At 56.8% G+C, this 16,519-nt stretch overlaps 1 protein-coding gene across 1 annotated transcript; it reads left to right on the forward strand.

The window, feature by feature from the left end:
• Positions 1 to 2,284: 2,284 nt before the first annotated feature.
• On the forward strand, positions 2,285 to 15,505 carry LOC144734647 (uncharacterized). The gene is made up of 7 exons (XM_078616924.1): positions 2,285 to 2,372; positions 3,563 to 4,057; positions 4,433 to 4,576; positions 4,776 to 4,925; positions 5,389 to 6,117; positions 12,623 to 13,159; positions 13,602 to 15,505. Exons 2-7 carry the CDS (start codon positions 3,583 to 3,585, stop codon positions 14,222 to 14,224), a joined length of 2,658 nt encoding a protein of 885 aa, XP_078473050.1. The 5' UTR covers positions 2,285 to 2,372; positions 3,563 to 3,582; the 3' UTR covers positions 14,225 to 15,505.
• The last annotated feature ends 1,014 nt before the right edge of the window (positions 15,506 to 16,519 follow it).

A 16,519-nucleotide genomic window follows, 5' to 3' on the forward strand; every position in this document is an offset into this window, starting at 1 on the left:
TCGCCCCGCTGTTAAGGCTACACGGGGGAGTCTTTGTGCATACACGGTGCATTGTGTACATACACGTGTTACTGTATACATTATGTGTATAGTGACGTGTGTATACAGGACAGCGCGTGTACACGTACGTGTGTATATACAGTGCAGTGTGTGTACATTCACGTGTGTCGAGACATTGATCGGATGCGTGCACGTGTGTTCGTGCACGTGTGTGCATGTCTGTGAATACCGTATGTGCATATGTAAAGTATAACCTATATGCATGTGTACACACGGGGTTGCAAGCGTGAACTGTATATGCTTTAATATATGTTGGTGAATAGGCATGTGTGTTAATGTTTATCGTTATGTGCATAAGTTATTGCAATTTGCCAATCCACTGCTGGATTAAAGCCGTGTTGGCAATGGGGGTTGTTTGACCATACTTCAACTCACTGTTCAGCAGAGGTGGGACAAAGTCATTGTTATGCAAGTCCAAGTCGAGTCGCAAGTCATCAAATTCATGACTCGAGTCTGACTCGAGTCCAAGTCACATGACTCGAGTCCACATCTCATAGGTGGGACAAAGTCATTGTTATGCAAGTCCAAGTCGAGTCGCAAGTCATCAAATTCATGACTCGAGTCTGACTCGAGTCCAAGTCACATGACTCGAGTCCACACCTCTGCTGTTCAGTCTGAAGCGTGGGGGGGGGGTGCAGTGGGTTGGGCAGGTTCAGATAAAACTGATTGATGATAGCCGCGGCTCGAGATCAAACCAAGATCGTCGGGTCCATAGTGCAGTACGCCAACTACTTTATCATCGTGTCCCCCACAAATATTGAACTTCGCGTGCGCATGAAGAAGGATCGGTCATTGAGCTGCCGGGCAATCGATCACATTGCTAACACGAGCCGGGCATGTAACAAGATCCATTCGGCGTGCTGTCACTCGATACCATTGCGCCACTACTTTGTGGTGAGTTGTGCCTATAGACGAGTTCGTGCGAGCCAAGGGTGTGTGTGTGTGATACCGTCACTGCAAATGTGGTGTAGACTGAATTCCCAGGTCACTCTCGAAAATGAGCCTATCCTTGTCCCTTGAGGTTTTGTCCGGTGAAACGATACACTTGAAGAGTGAAGGTCCATTGATCCGCAGGTGATTGGTGATTGACGGGGACACAAGTGGCGGGGCCTGGCAGCGCTGAGCACCCACAGTTGCGTGTGACCCAGAGGTCGCAACCGGGTACCCGATACCCGTACCCTACACCCGGCTACCCGTACCCGGCCGGGTACGGGTAGCCGTTTGCGACCCTGGTGCGGCCGGGTACGGGTAGGCGTGAGTCACTGGTGAGTAACCGTTTGTCACTCATTTCGGGTAGGGTACGGGTACGGGTAGGATACGGCTACCTGTACCCGGCCGGGTACGGGTAGCCGTTTGCGACCCTGGTGCGGCCGGGTACGGGTAAGGAATAAAAACCTGGGGTAGCAACAGGCACTGAATCCCCATTGTGGGGGGCCCTTACCTGGGGTAGCAATAGAGACTGAATACCAATTGTGGGGGGCTCTCACCTGGGATAGCAACAGGCACTGAATCCGATTGTGGGGGGCTCTCACCTGGGGTAGCAACAGGCACTGAATACAATTGTGGGGGCCTTACCTGGGGTAGCAACAGGTACTGAATCCCAATTGTGGGGGGCTCTCACCTGGAGTAGCAACAGGCACTGAATACAATTGTGGGGGGCTCTCACCTGGGATAGCAACAGGCACTGAATCCCAATTGTGGGGGGCTCTCACCTGGAGTAGCAACAGGCACTGAATCCCAATTGTGGGGGGCTCTCACCTGGAGTAGCAACAGGCACTGAATACAATTGTGGGGGGCCCTTACCTGGGCTAGCAACAGACACTGAATACAATTATGGGGGGCCCTCACCTGGGGTAGCAACAGACGCTGAATACAATTGTGGGGGGCCCCTTACCTGGGGTAGCAACAGGCACTGAATACAATTGTGGGGGGCCCCTCACCTGGGGTAGCAACAGGCACTGAATACAATTGTGGGGGGCACCTCACCTGGGGTAGCAACAGACACTGAATACAATTGTGGGGGGGCCCTTACCTGGGGTAGCAACAGACACTGAATACAATTGTGGGGGGCTCTCACCTGGGGCTCAACTAACAACTGTATCCCAATTGTGGGGGGCCCTTACCTGGGTCTCAAAGTGGGGGGGGGGTAAAAGACCAACTGAAGTTCTCCCACGAGGTGCCCCCCCACCCGCCCCCACACGGGGGCGCCACTTCCGCGTTCCTCCCCCACGGGGCACAGAACGCGGCCGGTCACCACAGTCACCACCGCGGGTTCCCGTCGTCCCGTGGCGGGTCACCGCCAATAGCCCGAGGTGAGGGACCCGCGGGGACTCCCGAGACCCCGGGGTGTGTGGGGACCTCCCGGGGTGCGTGGGGTGGCTTTGGGGGGGTTGGAGGGGCAGGCGGCCGCTAGGCCCCGACGCAGCCTCGGTGTCGCCTGATCGCGCTGCCGCTTTGGGAGTCGCCCTTTGCTTGGTATCGAAAGGCCACGACGGCCCTCCCGTTTCCCGGGTGATTAAATCGCCACCCACGGCCCCCTCAACTCGCGTAATACACAGGGGACACAGACACACGGCTACACAGCTACACACACAGACAAGCAGAGACCGCTAGCGGCAGAGACACAGTTACACACAGAGACACGCAGAGACACAGTTACACACAGACACACGGCTACACAGCTACACACAGAGACAAGCAGAGACCGCTAGACGCAGAGACAGTTACACACAGAGACACGCAGAGACACAGTTACACACAGACACACGGCTACACAGCTACACACAGAGACAAGCAGAGACCGCTAGACGCAGAGACACAGTTACACACAGAGACACAGTTACACACAGAGACACAGTTACACACACAGAGACACAGTTACACACACAGAGACACGCAGAGACAGAGTTATACACAGAGACACGCAGAGACACAGTTACACACAGAGACGCAGTTACACACAGAGGCACAGCTACACAGAGAGACACAGTTACAGACACAGTTACACACACAGGCACACAGACACACAGACACAGTTACACAGACACACAGAGACACAGCTACACGCAGAGACACACAGACACAGTTATACACACAGAGACACAGTTACACACACAGACACACAGCTACACACAGAGACACAGTTACACACAGAGACACAGTTACACACACAGACACACAGCTACACGCAGAGACACACAGACACAGTTATATACACAGAGACACAGTTACACACACAGACACGCAGAGACACAGTTACACACACAGACACGCAGAGACACAGTTACACACACAGAGATACAGCTACACACAGAGACACAGTTACACACAGAGACACAGTTACACACTCAGACACGCAGAGACACAGTTACACACACAGACACACAGAGACACGCAGAGGCACAGTTACACACACACACGCAGAGACGTAATTACGGACACACTGACACGGAGACACACAAAGATACACTGGTCTAAGGGGACCCCCTTATGCCCCCCACAGGTCCCTGATTTCCGTCGCCGATGGCTTCGGTGGCCGTGGCCGTGGCGGCTGGGCCGGACCCGCGTGCGGACTTCCCCGCGTGGCTCTCGGCCCAGGGCATGAAGCTGCCGTTCGCCAAGGCCATGGAGCGGGAGCTGGGGATCGGCGACTACGAGGATCTGCTGGCGTGCGCCGAGGACGCGCAGGTCACCCTGGAGCTGCTGGCCACGGCACGCCAGCGCCTGCCCTTCGCCCTCTACGCCGCCCTGCGCCGCGTCGTCAAGGCGGCGGCGGCGGCCTCCTCCTCCGCCTCCGCCGTGGGCCCCGCGGGGGGGTCCCCACGGGGCCCCGAGTGGCCGCTGCACGAGGCCGCCCAGCCCGGCCTGGCCGCGCTGCTCGAGGCCATCGTGGCCACGCTGCAGACGCTGGGACACGAGCTGCTGCAGTCGGCGCTCAGGTTCAGCCGACTCGACCAGGCGCTGGGACCCGGGGACGGCGCTGGGATCAGCCCTGAAGGTGCGCGGGGTCCTCCGTACCACGTGCAGCACCAGCAGTAGTTGTAACAGCACCAGCAGCAGCAGCAGTACTCGCGTCACCAGTCGTCGCAGCACCATCACAACATTCAGCTCTGTCAGGGGCTGAAAGGCCAGTTTGTAAGGTCATTGAATTTCAGAGCTGTGGCTGCTTGTGCTAGATGGAGTTGTTGACCCTGCTTCTGGGTTTCTGGTCATATATGGGTTTTAGACCAAGTCCAATATCCCCTGGAACCCAGGCTTGCTCCCAGATATGGAACCCAGCACTGGCCATCTCTTTACCCTAGGCTTGGCTTGACAAGAGGGCTTGGCCATGATGAGTTTTGTTTCCTGCCCTCTCCGTTCCCTTCTCCCGCAGAGAGGACGGAGCGGCACGAGGCCGACCTCGGCGATCCCTTGGCGGAGGAGCCGGGGCCCCCGGGTGGCGACGCGCAGCTGGAGCCAGGGCCCGGCAGCCCCGCCACGTGGGGCCGCATCGTGGTGAAGAAGGAGCACCCAGACGGTGAGGAGTGGAATACAGACTGGGCTGGGCTCACACACTGGCAGTGATAGGCAGCCTGGCCAGGAGGTTTGCACGGAGGCGCTCTTCACTCGTGCTCACAGATGCCACTAGTATAACGGACGTCGCGAAGCTGCCGTAGCCGTGTGGCCAGGAGGTGCCAGCACAGCAGCGGACTGAGTCTGTCTGTGTGGCCCTGCAGAGCTAGAGGAAACGGGGTTCCTGGCGGATGAGGCCCTGGGGGAGGCTCTGCTGGAGGAGGGAGTGGGAGGAGTGGAAGAACTCAAAGGAGAGGACCAAGGAAGCTGGAGGGAGGAGCCGCCAAGCTCTGAATACCAGTCGCAGTACCCAGGTGAGCAGTGGTGAGCATCCAGTTTGATGCCTAACCATCACTTTGCTTTATATTATATTCAGGCAATGCTGAACGTTATACGACTAATGGGCATATAAAAAATGACTGGCCAAGACGTTAATTGTTTTTTTACCCTTTTATCTGGAAACAAAACTGACACCTTTTTTTTACAAGAAGTCATGTTTGCATAGACCACAATACCTGCAGTCATAATGCAAACAAAAAACATAACTCTGATAATGTATGCACTGTCCTTGAAGTTGATTGGTCCACACCCGAGACAGCTTTCCTTAGAGCCTAGTCTCACATGGTGTTGTCCAAGACCTTAAGCTGGTCAAACTGCAACTCAGGTTTCCCCCACCACGTACCTGCCTTCGACGTGAAGCTGTCGCGTGGGCATCCCATGAGTTTGAGTTGACTGCGTGTGACGTGAGTGATCACGGCCTGGCACTTGCACCCCCAGGTGCCGTGCGGAAGCAGAGGGCCATGGAGCTGGCACCGCTGCCATTTCAGACACACGGCCTCCAGCAACAGCAGCAGCACAAGCGTTCTGCGCTCAGCCTCAACGGGAACAGTGTCTGCGCGTGGCCGTACGCGACCGGTGGCGGCGGCGGTGACGCGTCGTTGTGGATGGCAGTACCTCCAGATGGCACCACGCCGCCCGTTATGCCACCCCCGCTCGGCCCCGTGCCCCCCTCGGGTCTCCATTCGGCACCACGCGGTGCCCCAGGCGTCCCGAACCCGGAGAAGCTGGCGCGATTGCGGTGCCGGCACTGCGGGAAGGCCTTCCGCAGCAACGCCGACCTGGTGCGGCACGTCCGTGTGCACACGGGCGAGCGGCCCTACGTGTGCGGCATCTGCGGCAAGCGCTTCAACCAACCGGGGCCCCTCTCCACGCACCGCCGTGTGCACACCGGTGAGCAGCCCTACGGCTGCCTGGTGTGCGGCAAACGATTCTCACAGGCGTCCGGCCTGCACCGCCACCAAAAGACGCAGCACGCCCTGGACGTTGCACGTGGCCCAACCAGCCTGCCTGTCCCGCTGACAGGCCCCATGGGCCTGCATGACCCTCTGATGGACCCCACGGGTTTGCACGATTCTTTTACAGGCCCTGCGGGGCTGCATGACTCTCTAATAGGCCCCAGCGGTCCACCTGACTCGATGGCGGGTCACACCGTCCCGCAAGACTCTCTCTGACAAAGGCCACACGGTCTTCACATTGCGTGCGGCCTCGCGTGGACGGACTGGTGTCCGTGTGGGTCGTGAGCTTGGCTCAGTTCCAAGCTCCCGGATCACGGCGATTAAGAGTGGAGGTCATGGAGTCATGGATTGTGGTTGTAGGGGTCACTGCAGGTGCTCGGTCGGAGTTTTGGGAGCCTCAGTTTTACAGGAATTGAGAAACACTTCAGCAAAACAGGGAATACAGTAACAATTACTGTCGCACTGATTGGGCACTGCTGGTTTGATACATTTGACTTGTTATGGCTATTTTAATTGTGCCTTGGGTGTTTTTTGCTGGGGGTTTTTTTTCACTCATTTTATTTTCGTGGGTTTTGTGGACGGGCAGAGTGGCTCCAAGTGACGGGTTCAGGTCCCATTCATACGCGTTTGAAACCGTTGAAACGTTTTCATTTACAGTTTAGAACTTGAGTCAAAAGTTATTAAATTATATTATCGACAGAACTTTTTGCCGTCTTGTTTGTTATTCGCCCATTCTTGTCGGTCTCAAATCATTCTTTGGTCTTTCCTCCCAATACTTTAGTTTTTTAAGTAAATGGAAACCACGCCTCGCCGTCGCTGAAGATCCACAGTGAAGTGGGAAGGCAGCCAGGCGGCTTGCCGTCACCTTACATTGCCCAAGCTTTTGCAGTCCTCTATTCATGAAGATGCTTTCAGCCAATGGCAATGGGCGTTTATACAATTTATTATATTGTGCCCGTTGATGGCATCACGTCACAGGGTGAAGATTCCAAGCGGAAGTCGCCCACGTAACGGTGCGACCCATTTGAGAATGTAGAGGAACATCCTTCGCCTTGTTATTTAATGAGCAAGAGTTACACTTTCCCGCACACCACACTGCATCGAGTAATGCGTATTCGTGCCATGCACGCGGTAAACTCGTGAATTTCCATTGGTTGTCGCTGCACTCCTCCAACACCGCTCACCCTCAACCGCCCTGGTCCCGTCATGGCAGTGTGGAATTTCCCTCCACTTGGAAATGAGCGCCGCCCCACGGCAGCCACGGACGCAGAGCTCCCCGAGCACGAATATGATGCGTACCCATCGCTCATTAGCATATGCAAATGAGGCTTAGTTAACACAAATCTTGATTTGAAGCTTTCGTGACTGCAGGAATCCACACTGGTTCTTACGGTAAAGTCACGTGGATAGATAAAATAGTAAAATAAAATAAAACGACGTTTCGGTCGCAACACAAGCGTCCGTCTTCAGGTACTGGAGGAAGGGCCTTTGCTATTGATGCCCCCAGGGTCTGGAATGCCATCGCCAATAAACTGCAACTTGGATCACTCCCCGTGAGATCTTCACTCAAAAACTGCTTTAGATTTCGATTTAACTGCTCTAGAGTTGTACACCCCAAGCTGCCACTGCTGCTATTCAGTGGCCTGAAATCAAATGTTTCGCTCCGGATGACCGCTGCAAAGTATGATCTTGTGTTTTGATGATAGTGTGCTGATCTTAAAGGTGCATTGACAATTTTTGATACTCCTACTGATACTCCTGCTGTTATGGAGTGACTCATGCTGCCAGCTATGGCTGCAAAGTTTGGTCGTACATGTTATGTATATCGTTTATTGTAAAATTTCAATCGCAGTTTCTATGATCACTGTTACATTGCTTTTATAGCTTTATTTTGGCGATTTCGAAAACGTTTTGGTTTAGCCATATTTGTTTGTTGTAGCACAGAGTTAGACTGATAACTTTAATCTAAATTGTCTTATGGTTGTTATTGTTTGACTTGCATCCCGCTGGGATTTTTGCACACAGCGTTGATATACGGTGCTTTTTCTGGAAGACTTTGCTGTTTTTTCCTGGATTTTTCTGTTTGCGTGTAGTCACTTGAAGATGTTTTCTTGTTCATGTTTTTGTTTGTTGCACCCGAGTCAAGAGCCGAATGGCTCGCAGGGCTATACCAAATAAATGAAACTAAACTGAAAAAAATATCTGCTGTTGTGGCTCTTTATATCGGCACGGGAGGGGAGAGGGGGGGGGGGAAGGAGTTTGTCTGTGGGAGTTCACAGGGGAGAGGGGGGGAAGGAGTTTGTCTGTGGGAGTTCACAGGGGAGGGGGGAGAGTTTGTCTGTGGGAGTTCACAGGGGAGAGGGGGGAGAGTTTGTCTGTGGGAGTTCACAGGGGAGAGGGGGGAGAGTTTGTCTGTGGGAGTTCACAGGGGAGAGGGGGGAGAGTTTGTCTGTGGGAGTTCACAGGGGAGAGGGGGGAGAGTTTGTCTGTGGGAGTTCACAGGGGAGAGGGGGGAGAGTTTGTCTGTGGGAGTTCACAGGGGAGAGGGGGAAGGAGTTTGTCTGTGGGAGTTCACAGGGGAGAGGGGGGAAGGAGTTTGTCTGTGGGAGTTCACAGGGGAGAGGAGGAGAGTTTGTCTGTGGGAGTTCACAGGGGAGAGGGGGGAGAGTTTGTCTGTGGGAGTTCACAGGGGAGGGGGGAGAGTTTGTCTGTGGGAGTTCACAGGGGAGGGGGGAGAGTTTGTCTGTGGGAGTTCACAGGGGAGAGGGGGGAAGGAGTTTGTCTGTGGGAGTTCACAGGGGAGAGGGGGGGGAGTTTGTCTGTGGGAGTTCACAGGGGAGAGGGGGGAGAGTTTGTCTGTGGGAGTTCACAGGGGAGAGGGGGGAGAGTTTGTCTGTGGGAGTTCACAGGGGAGAGGGGGGAGAGTTTGTCTGTGGGAGTTCACAGGGGAGAGGGGGAAGGAGTTGTCTGTGGGAGTTCACAGGGGAGAGAGAGGGGGGAGAGTTTGTCTGTGGGAGTTCACAGGGGAGAGGGGGAAGGAGTTTGTCTGTGGGAGTTCACAGGGGAGAGGGGGGGAGAGTTTGTCTGTGGGAGTTCACAGGGGAGAGGGGGGAGAGTTTGTCTGTGGGAGTTCACAGGGGAGAGGGGGGAGAGTTTGTCTGTGGGAGTTCACAGGGGAGAGGGGGGAAGGAGTTTGTCTGTGGGAGTTCACAGGGGAGAGGGGGGAAGGAGTTTGTCTGTGGGAGTTCACAGGGGAGAGGGGGAGAGTTTGTCTGTGGGAGTTCACAGGGGAGAGGGGGGAGAGTTTGTCTGTGGGAGTTCACAGGGGAGAGGGGAGAGAGTTTGTCTGTGGGAGTTCACAGGGGAGGGGGGGGAGAGTTTGTCTGTGGGAGTTCACAGGGGAGAGGGGGAGAGAGTTTGTCTGTGGGAGTTCACAGGGGGAGGGGGGGAAGGAGTTTGTCTGTGGGAGTTCACAGGAGAGGGGGGGGAGGAGTTTGTCTGTGGGAGTTCACAGGGGAGAGGGGGGAGAGGAGTTTGTCTGTGGGAGTTCACAGGGGAGAGGGGGGGGGGGAGTTTGTCTGTGGGAGTTCACAGGGGAGGGGGGGGAGAGTTTGTCTGTGGGAGTTCACAGGGGAGAGGGGGGGAGAGTTTGTCTGTGGGAGTTCACAGGGGAGTTTGTCTGTGGAGTTTCACAGGAGGAGGGGGGGGAAGGAGTTTGTCTGTGGGAGTTCACAGGGGAGAGGGGGGAGAGGAGTTTGTCTGTGGGAGTTCACAGGGGAGAGGGGGGGAGGAGTTTGTCTGTGGGAGTTCACAGGGGAGAGGGGGGGGAGAGGAGTTTTGTCTGTGGGAGTTCACAGGGGAGAGGGGGGGAAGGAGTTTGTCTGTGGGAGTTCACAGGGAGAGGGGGGGAAGGAGTTTGTCTGTGGGAGTTCACAGGGGAGAGGGGGGGAGGAGTTTGTCTGTGGGAGTTCACAGGGAGAGGGGGGGGAAGGAGTTTGTCTGTGGGAGTTCACAGGGGAGAGGGGGGGAGAGTTTGTCTGTGGGAGTTCACAGGGGAGAGGGGGGAGAGTTTGTCTGTGGGAGTTCACAGGGGAGAGGGGGGAGAGTTTGTCTGTGGGAGTTCACAGGGGAGAGGGGGGGAAGGAGTTTGTCTGTGGGAGTTCACAGGGGAGAGGGGGGAGAGTTTGTCTGTGGGAGTTCACAGGGGAGAGGGGGGGAAGGAGTTTGTCTGTGGGAGTTCACAGGAGAGGGGGGGAAGGAGTTTGTCTGTGGGAGTTCACAGGGGAGAGGGGGGGAAGGAGTTTGTCTGTGGGAGTTCACAGGGGAGAGGGGGGAGAGTTTGTCTGTGGGAGTTCACAGGGGAGAGGGGGGAGAGTGTCTGTGGGAGTTCACAGGGGAGAGGGGGGAGAGTTTGTCTGTGGGAGTTCACAGGGGAGAGGGGGGAGAGTTTGTGGCGTGCTTGGACGGCTGCGGCTCGAGCAATTAGCAAGTAAATGGACTTGTAGTGCAAGTCGTAATCGGGCGACTACAACCGGGTGGGTGCGTGAACATCAGAGCAGTTAAAACTTGACGTGGTTTCATATTATTGGATCTTTCGGAAAAGTCACGTAGAAGGGAAATAATAAAATAATACGAATTGTAATGTTTTAATTTTATTATTTTGTTATTTCCCTTCTACGTGACGTTACCGAAAGATCCAAGAATATGAATCCCTGCAGTCACGAAAGCTTTAAATCTCAATTTCACGTGGTTTATCCAATGATCGCTCAATCTGGGGTTGTGGGGGGGGGGTTACGCCGAATCGCGTTTTGACGCGGCCTGGCCACCGTAGCGTGAATCGCCGCGCACGCGATTCACTCGGCATGTCGAACTCCTAAATCGATTCCTCCCAACCAGCCTTTAACCATGGAGAGTGAGGAATCGATCCAGCCAATCGAAATACTTCGAACATAAAAATCGGAATCGAAACGCGGAGTTCGGCGCGGAGGTTTGTGAAGCTGAGGTTCTTTGAGCGGGTAAGGTCGCCACTCGCTCAACCTGACTCCCCTCGCTCTTCCAACCTGACCCCCCCCTACCCTGACCCCGCTCCCCCTTCCCCTGACCCCGCTCCCCCCTCCCCTGACCCCGCTCCCCCCTACCCTGACCCGCTCCCCGCACTCCGCTCCCCCCTACCCTGACCCCGCTCCCCCTACCCTGACCCCGCTCCCCTGACCCCGCTCCCCCCTACCCTGACCCGCTCCCCGCACTCCGCTCCCCCCCTACCCTGACCCCGCTCCCCCTACCCTGACCCCGCTCCCCGCCCCCCCTACCCTGACCCCGCTCCCCCTACCCTGACCCCGCTCCCCGCCCCCCCCTGCCCTGACCCCGCTCCCCTGACCCCACTCCCCCTACCCTGACCCTACTCCCCCTACCCTGACCCCGCTCCCCCCTACCCTGACCCCGCTCCCCCTGCCCTGACCCCGCTGCCCCCTACCCTGACCCCGCTCCCCCCTACCCTGACCCCGCTCCCCCTACCCTGACCCCGCTCCCCCCTACCCTGACCCCGCTCCCCCTACCCTGACCCCGCTCCCCCCTACCCCGACCCCGCTCCCCCCTACCCCGACCCCGCTCCCCCTACCCTGACTCCGCTCCCCCCCTACCCTGACCCCGCTCCCCCCTACCCTGACCCCGCTCCCCCTACCCTGACCCCCGCTCCCCCCCTACCCTGACCCCGCTCCCCCCCTACCCTGACCCCGCTCCCCCTGCCCTGACCCCGCTCCCCCCTACCCTGACCCCGCTCCCCCCCTACCCTGACTCCGCTCCCCCCCTACCCTGACCCCGCTCCCCCCTACCCTGACCCCGCACCCCTACCCTGACCCCGCTCCCCCTACCCTGACCCCGCTCCCCCCTACCCCGACCCCGCTCCCCCCTGCCCTGACCCCGCTCCCCCTACCCTGACCCAGCTCCCCGCCCCCTCTACCCTGACCCCGCTCCCCTGACCCCGCTCCCCCTACCCTGACCCCGCTCCCCCCTACCCTGACCCCGCTCCCCCTACCCTGACCCCGCTCCCCGCTTCCTCTACCCTGACCCCGCTCCCCTGACCCCGCTCCCCCTACCCTGACCCCGCTCCCCCTACCCTGACCCCGCTCCCCCCTACCCTGACCCCGCTCCCCCTACCCCGACCCCCGCTCCCCCCCTGCCCTGACTCCGCTCCCCCCTACCCTGACCCCGCTCCCCCCTACCCTGACCCCACTCCCCCGACCACGCTCCCCCCCTACCCTGACCCCGCTCCCCCCTGCCCTGACCCCGCTCCCCCCTGCCCTGACCCCGCTCCCCCCTACCCTGACCCCGCTCCCCCCCTACCCTGACCCCACTCCCCCTACCCTGACCCCACTCCCCCTACCCTGACCCCGCTCCCCCCTACCCTGACCCCGCTCCCCCTACCCCGACCCCGCTCCCCCTACCCCGACCCCGCTCCCCCCTGCCCTGACCCCGCTCCCCCTGACCCTGCTCCCCCTGACCCTGCTCCCTTCTCCCCTGATCCCTTCTCCCCTTCCTAACCCTGCTATCCCCTCCCTTCAACCCACTCCCCCCTCGCCTTTCCCTGGTTCCCCCTCTCCTGACCCCGCTGCCCCCTCTCATGACCCTGACACTTCCTGACCCTCCTGACATGCTCCTCATGCTTCTCATAGCTGTTGCCTCCTGCTCTTCCTCCTCCTCGTGAAGCAGGAAGTGAATGATGGTGGAGTCTGTGCCAGGCAGCGAGCGTCTCTGTCTCCGCAGACGTCAGTTGACGATGGCGGTGACCTTGGCCATCCCTGTGACCTTGGCCATCCCGGTGGCGGTGGCGGGGGCTCCGGACCCGCGTGCGGACTTCCCCGCGTGGCTCTCGGCCCAGGGCATGAAGCTGCCCTTCGCCCAGGCCATGGAGCGGGAGCTGGGGATCGGCGACTACGAGGATCTGCTGGCGTGCGCCGAGGACGCGCAGGTTACCCTGGAGCTGCTGGCCACGGCACGCCAGCGCCTGCCCTTCGCCCTCTACGCCGCCCTGCGCCGCGTCGTCAAGGCGGCCGGGGTGGACGTGGGCGCCGCGGGGAGCCAAGGGGCTGGGTGGCCGCTGCACGAGGCCGCCCAGCCCGGCCTGGCCGCGCTGCTCGAGGCCATCGTGGCCACGCTGCAGACGCTGGGCCAAGAGCTGCTGCAGTCGGCGCTCAGGTTCAGCCGACTTGACCAGGCGCTGGGACCCGGGGACGGCGCTGCGATCAGCCCTCAGGGTGCGCGGGCTCCCCTGTACCACGTGCACTCCGTCTGTGGCCGGGCAACATCGGGAGAAGCAGCGCCAGTAGTATTAGCAGTGCCATCAACATGACACCTGACTCTTGCTACATTATCGAGACCACTGTCTCAGCGATCAAATTGGAGTTGGTCATCTCATGCTTCATATCCATGGCCACTGGCATTGACCTGGAAGAAAGCATGTGGCTCAATATGAAAAGGGAGCAACAGGCATGCTTAGCAGCTTGCTTTGTGATGATTTTGTGCTGTAAGACTGCAGTAGAAATCCAGGCTGAGCCCACCAGCCTGGTTCAGAAACCAGCTCACTTCCTAGTGGTCATGAACCTATAGCATCTGTGGCCCAGGTCGCTCTCAGGTTAATAAAGAGTTTGGTGCTTTTGACGAGATTTGCTCCCTGCCCCCCGTCCCCTCCTCCCGCAGAGCGGTCGGAGCGACAGGACGCTGACCCCATCGACCCCCCGGCGGATGAGCTGGGGCCCCAGGATGGCAACACGCAGCTGGAGCCGGGCATCGGCAGTCCCGCCACGTGGGGCGGCGTTGTGGTGAAGATGGAGCGCGTCGATGGCGAGGAGGCGGACTACGGGCTGGGCTGGGGGCGTTCGGGGTCGCACGCCGGCGATGAGATGCTCGAGCAAGAGATCCTGCGAGGAGCCGCTCTATACGCGCCTCCCACGGATGACGCCCTGCCCTCGACTCTGGTGCTGCCGGTGGACTTTCCCGCGGGACGTCGATTGGCGGAGCACGACGTCCCGATGGGCGCTAGCCCCGAGAAGTCGGAGCGGTGGCAGTGCTGGCACTGCGGGAAGGCGTTCCGCAAGAAGTCTGACCTGGTGCGCCACGTGCGCGTGCACACGGGGGAGCGTCCCTACGCGTGCGGCCTGTGTGACAAGCGCTTCAACCAGCCCGGCACGCTGTCCTCACACCGGCGCTTGCACACCGGCGAGCAGCCGTACACGTGCCTCGTGTGTGGCAAGAGATTCTCACAGACGTCTGGCCTCAACCGCCACCGCAAGACGCACCACGTCCTGCCAGATTCGTTCTGATGAGCACCGCTCGGCCTGGCTCTTTTGAAGCCTTGCATGGACCACCAAGGGTGCATATGAGCATTGATCCCAGCCTGGTGTGTGTGTGAGGTGTTGTGTCCGGCCCCTGTAATGAAACGGAGCTGACCCTCTTGAACTCGTGTATGTGTTCACAGCCGCATGTAATCCAAGTGGGGTTTTCTGTTTTTGGGCCACATGTGGAGAACTTGTTTGGCGGGCATCTTCAGGAGTTGAGGGACAAAAATGCTCAGCACTCGGCACAACTCGGACAACCACACTGGGAAATGACCCCCATTTGTGGCTGGGGTCAGGGTCACGGTGGTTGTGGTTATGGTGGTTTGGGTCGCAGAGGTTGAGCTTGTTGATGTCCGGGCCCGGGGTCTCCGTTTGACAGAACCTGAGAGACGGTGCGGCAAGACTGAACACCTCACAGTTGGCGTAAAAAAAAACCCCAACATGTTCGTCAATAACGCTGTGGTCGCGAAAGGAAAAATATAGTAGGTAACATTTCAGGCATTGGCCCTTTTCATAGCATGTCAAGGTAACAGTTACTGTTACCTCGCTACTGATTTACAAGGCCATTTGGTAAACTCACTTCTCCACCGCTGTTATTGTACCATGTTAGTCATGGGGGGTTTATTTTTGTAAATTGTAACACGGTTGATTTTGATGTTTCGTTATTGTAGTTAATTTGATTTGATTTCACACGCGACAAGAATTGGAGTGGCGCACAGCCGATGTCTAGTCAACGAGTAAGGCATTGCGGCGACGGTAACGGACAGCCTAGGATGTCTCCACTTTCACCATCGCTTAAGTAGGCACAGGACCCACCGAGGGAAGGAGTTTCAAGTTGAATTTGTTTAACCCAGGGTGCGAGAACTCGAAGAGACCAGGACAGAGTCTCATTTGCAAGCGTTGACCCGGGTCACCAAAATGACAAAACTAAAACTGAATAAAAATCGGAACAAAAAGCAACTGCATCGCATAATGAGGAATCTGAACACATCACAATCTGGAATCAACGTTACTGTAAATGTTAAATTCTCTGCAGCACAAATCGGCTCGGGCAGATCACCAGGTTGAACACCGTGCAAATATAAACTAAGTAACAGAAACATTCAACAGTTATACGATGTAAAGCTTTCGTGACTGCAGGGATTCATCTTCTTGGTTCTTTCGGTAAAGTCACGTAGAAGGGAAATAATAAAATAATAAAAATAAACCAATAAAATAATTCTCACGACGTTTCGGCCACAACGCAAGCAGCCGTCCTCAGGTGAAGAACAGGTCTGTCGGAAAGAATGACGCTGTCTTTCCGACAGACCTGTTCTTCACCTGAGGACGGCTGCTTGCGTTGTGGCCGAAACGTCGTGAGAATTATTTTATTATGTTTTATTTTGATTATTTTATTATTTCCCTTCTACGTGACTTTACCGAAAGAACCAAGAAGATGAGTTATACGGTGGTTTTAATACTAATATGTAAACAAACATACGTTAAAATCCTGCGATGGACAGTCATGCTTTCCCACACCTCTGATTAGCACGGTTGATTACGTATGATGCGAAAGAAGTTCATCATACAGAGGTGTGTTGCTTTTCAAGTTGAAAGCCGACGGAGCGACTTGTGATTTGGGAGATTGGATTCGAGGAATACGCTTCTTCCTGCTCTAGCAGAGGACGAGTGGAAGAAATGAAGCGTTGTGGGGCATTCGTTTACGATAGCCGAGTTGAAATCGCGATTGGATTTAGTTTTTAGCAATAAACTGAGGTGAGAGATTCAAATAGAAACGACTCTACTCTACTATTTATACTTTTTATTTTATTTTACCAGCTAAGGGCCACTGAGCTCTCATAGCATTTTTTCAGAAGTATGCCTAGCCACATGAAAGCTCAACGAAGTGGCTTCTCATCACGTGGAAATTTACAGCAGCCAAACACTCGAAACGCATGCTGCTAAATGTGGAGGGAATAACCAGAGGACCCGGAGAAAAATCACGAGACCACGGGGAGAGAGACACGCAAACCTGGCGTCAGGGTTTGGATCGAACCCACGACCTGCATACCAGGCGAAGTCGTTAACATCTCGCCACCGTGTCGCCTATCTCGCTTATCTCTCCACCGTGAGCCACTGAGGCACCTCCCGCTGCTGCAACAGTGGTTGTCCTATGATTAGACTCGCCTCCGCCATGGGAATGTGGAATTGACACCACTTGCTCAGGGCTGCAAACAGGAATTGGGAACTGCGTCAGTGCCCATTTGAACGGGAAGTCGACAACACGTTCTGCAATCCGCA

The sequence above is a fragment of the Lampetra planeri genome, chromosome 3, assembly GCF_965212315.1.
Source record: "Lampetra planeri chromosome 3, kcLamPlan1.2.h2, whole genome shotgun sequence".
NCBI classification, from domain to species: domain Eukaryota; kingdom Metazoa; phylum Chordata; class Hyperoartia; order Petromyzontiformes; family Petromyzontidae; genus Lampetra; species Lampetra planeri.

What these genes read in the sequence shown, in the direction of transcription:
- LOC144734647 (XM_078616924.1), top strand. Translation starts at nt 3,583, where the DNA reads ATGGCTTCGGTGGCCGTGGCCGTGGCGGCTGGGCCGGACCCGCGTGCG. An exon ending in CGCTGGGATCAGCCCTGAAG is followed by an intron (nt 4,058 to 4,432) that starts GTGCGCGGGGTC and finishes CTTCTCCCGCAG; the next exon opens with AGAGGACGGAGCGGCACGAG. An exon ending in ATACCAGTCGCAGTACCCAG is followed by an intron (nt 4,926 to 5,388) that starts GTGAGCAGTGGT and finishes TTGCACCCCCAG; the next exon opens with GTGCCGTGCGGAAGCAGAGG.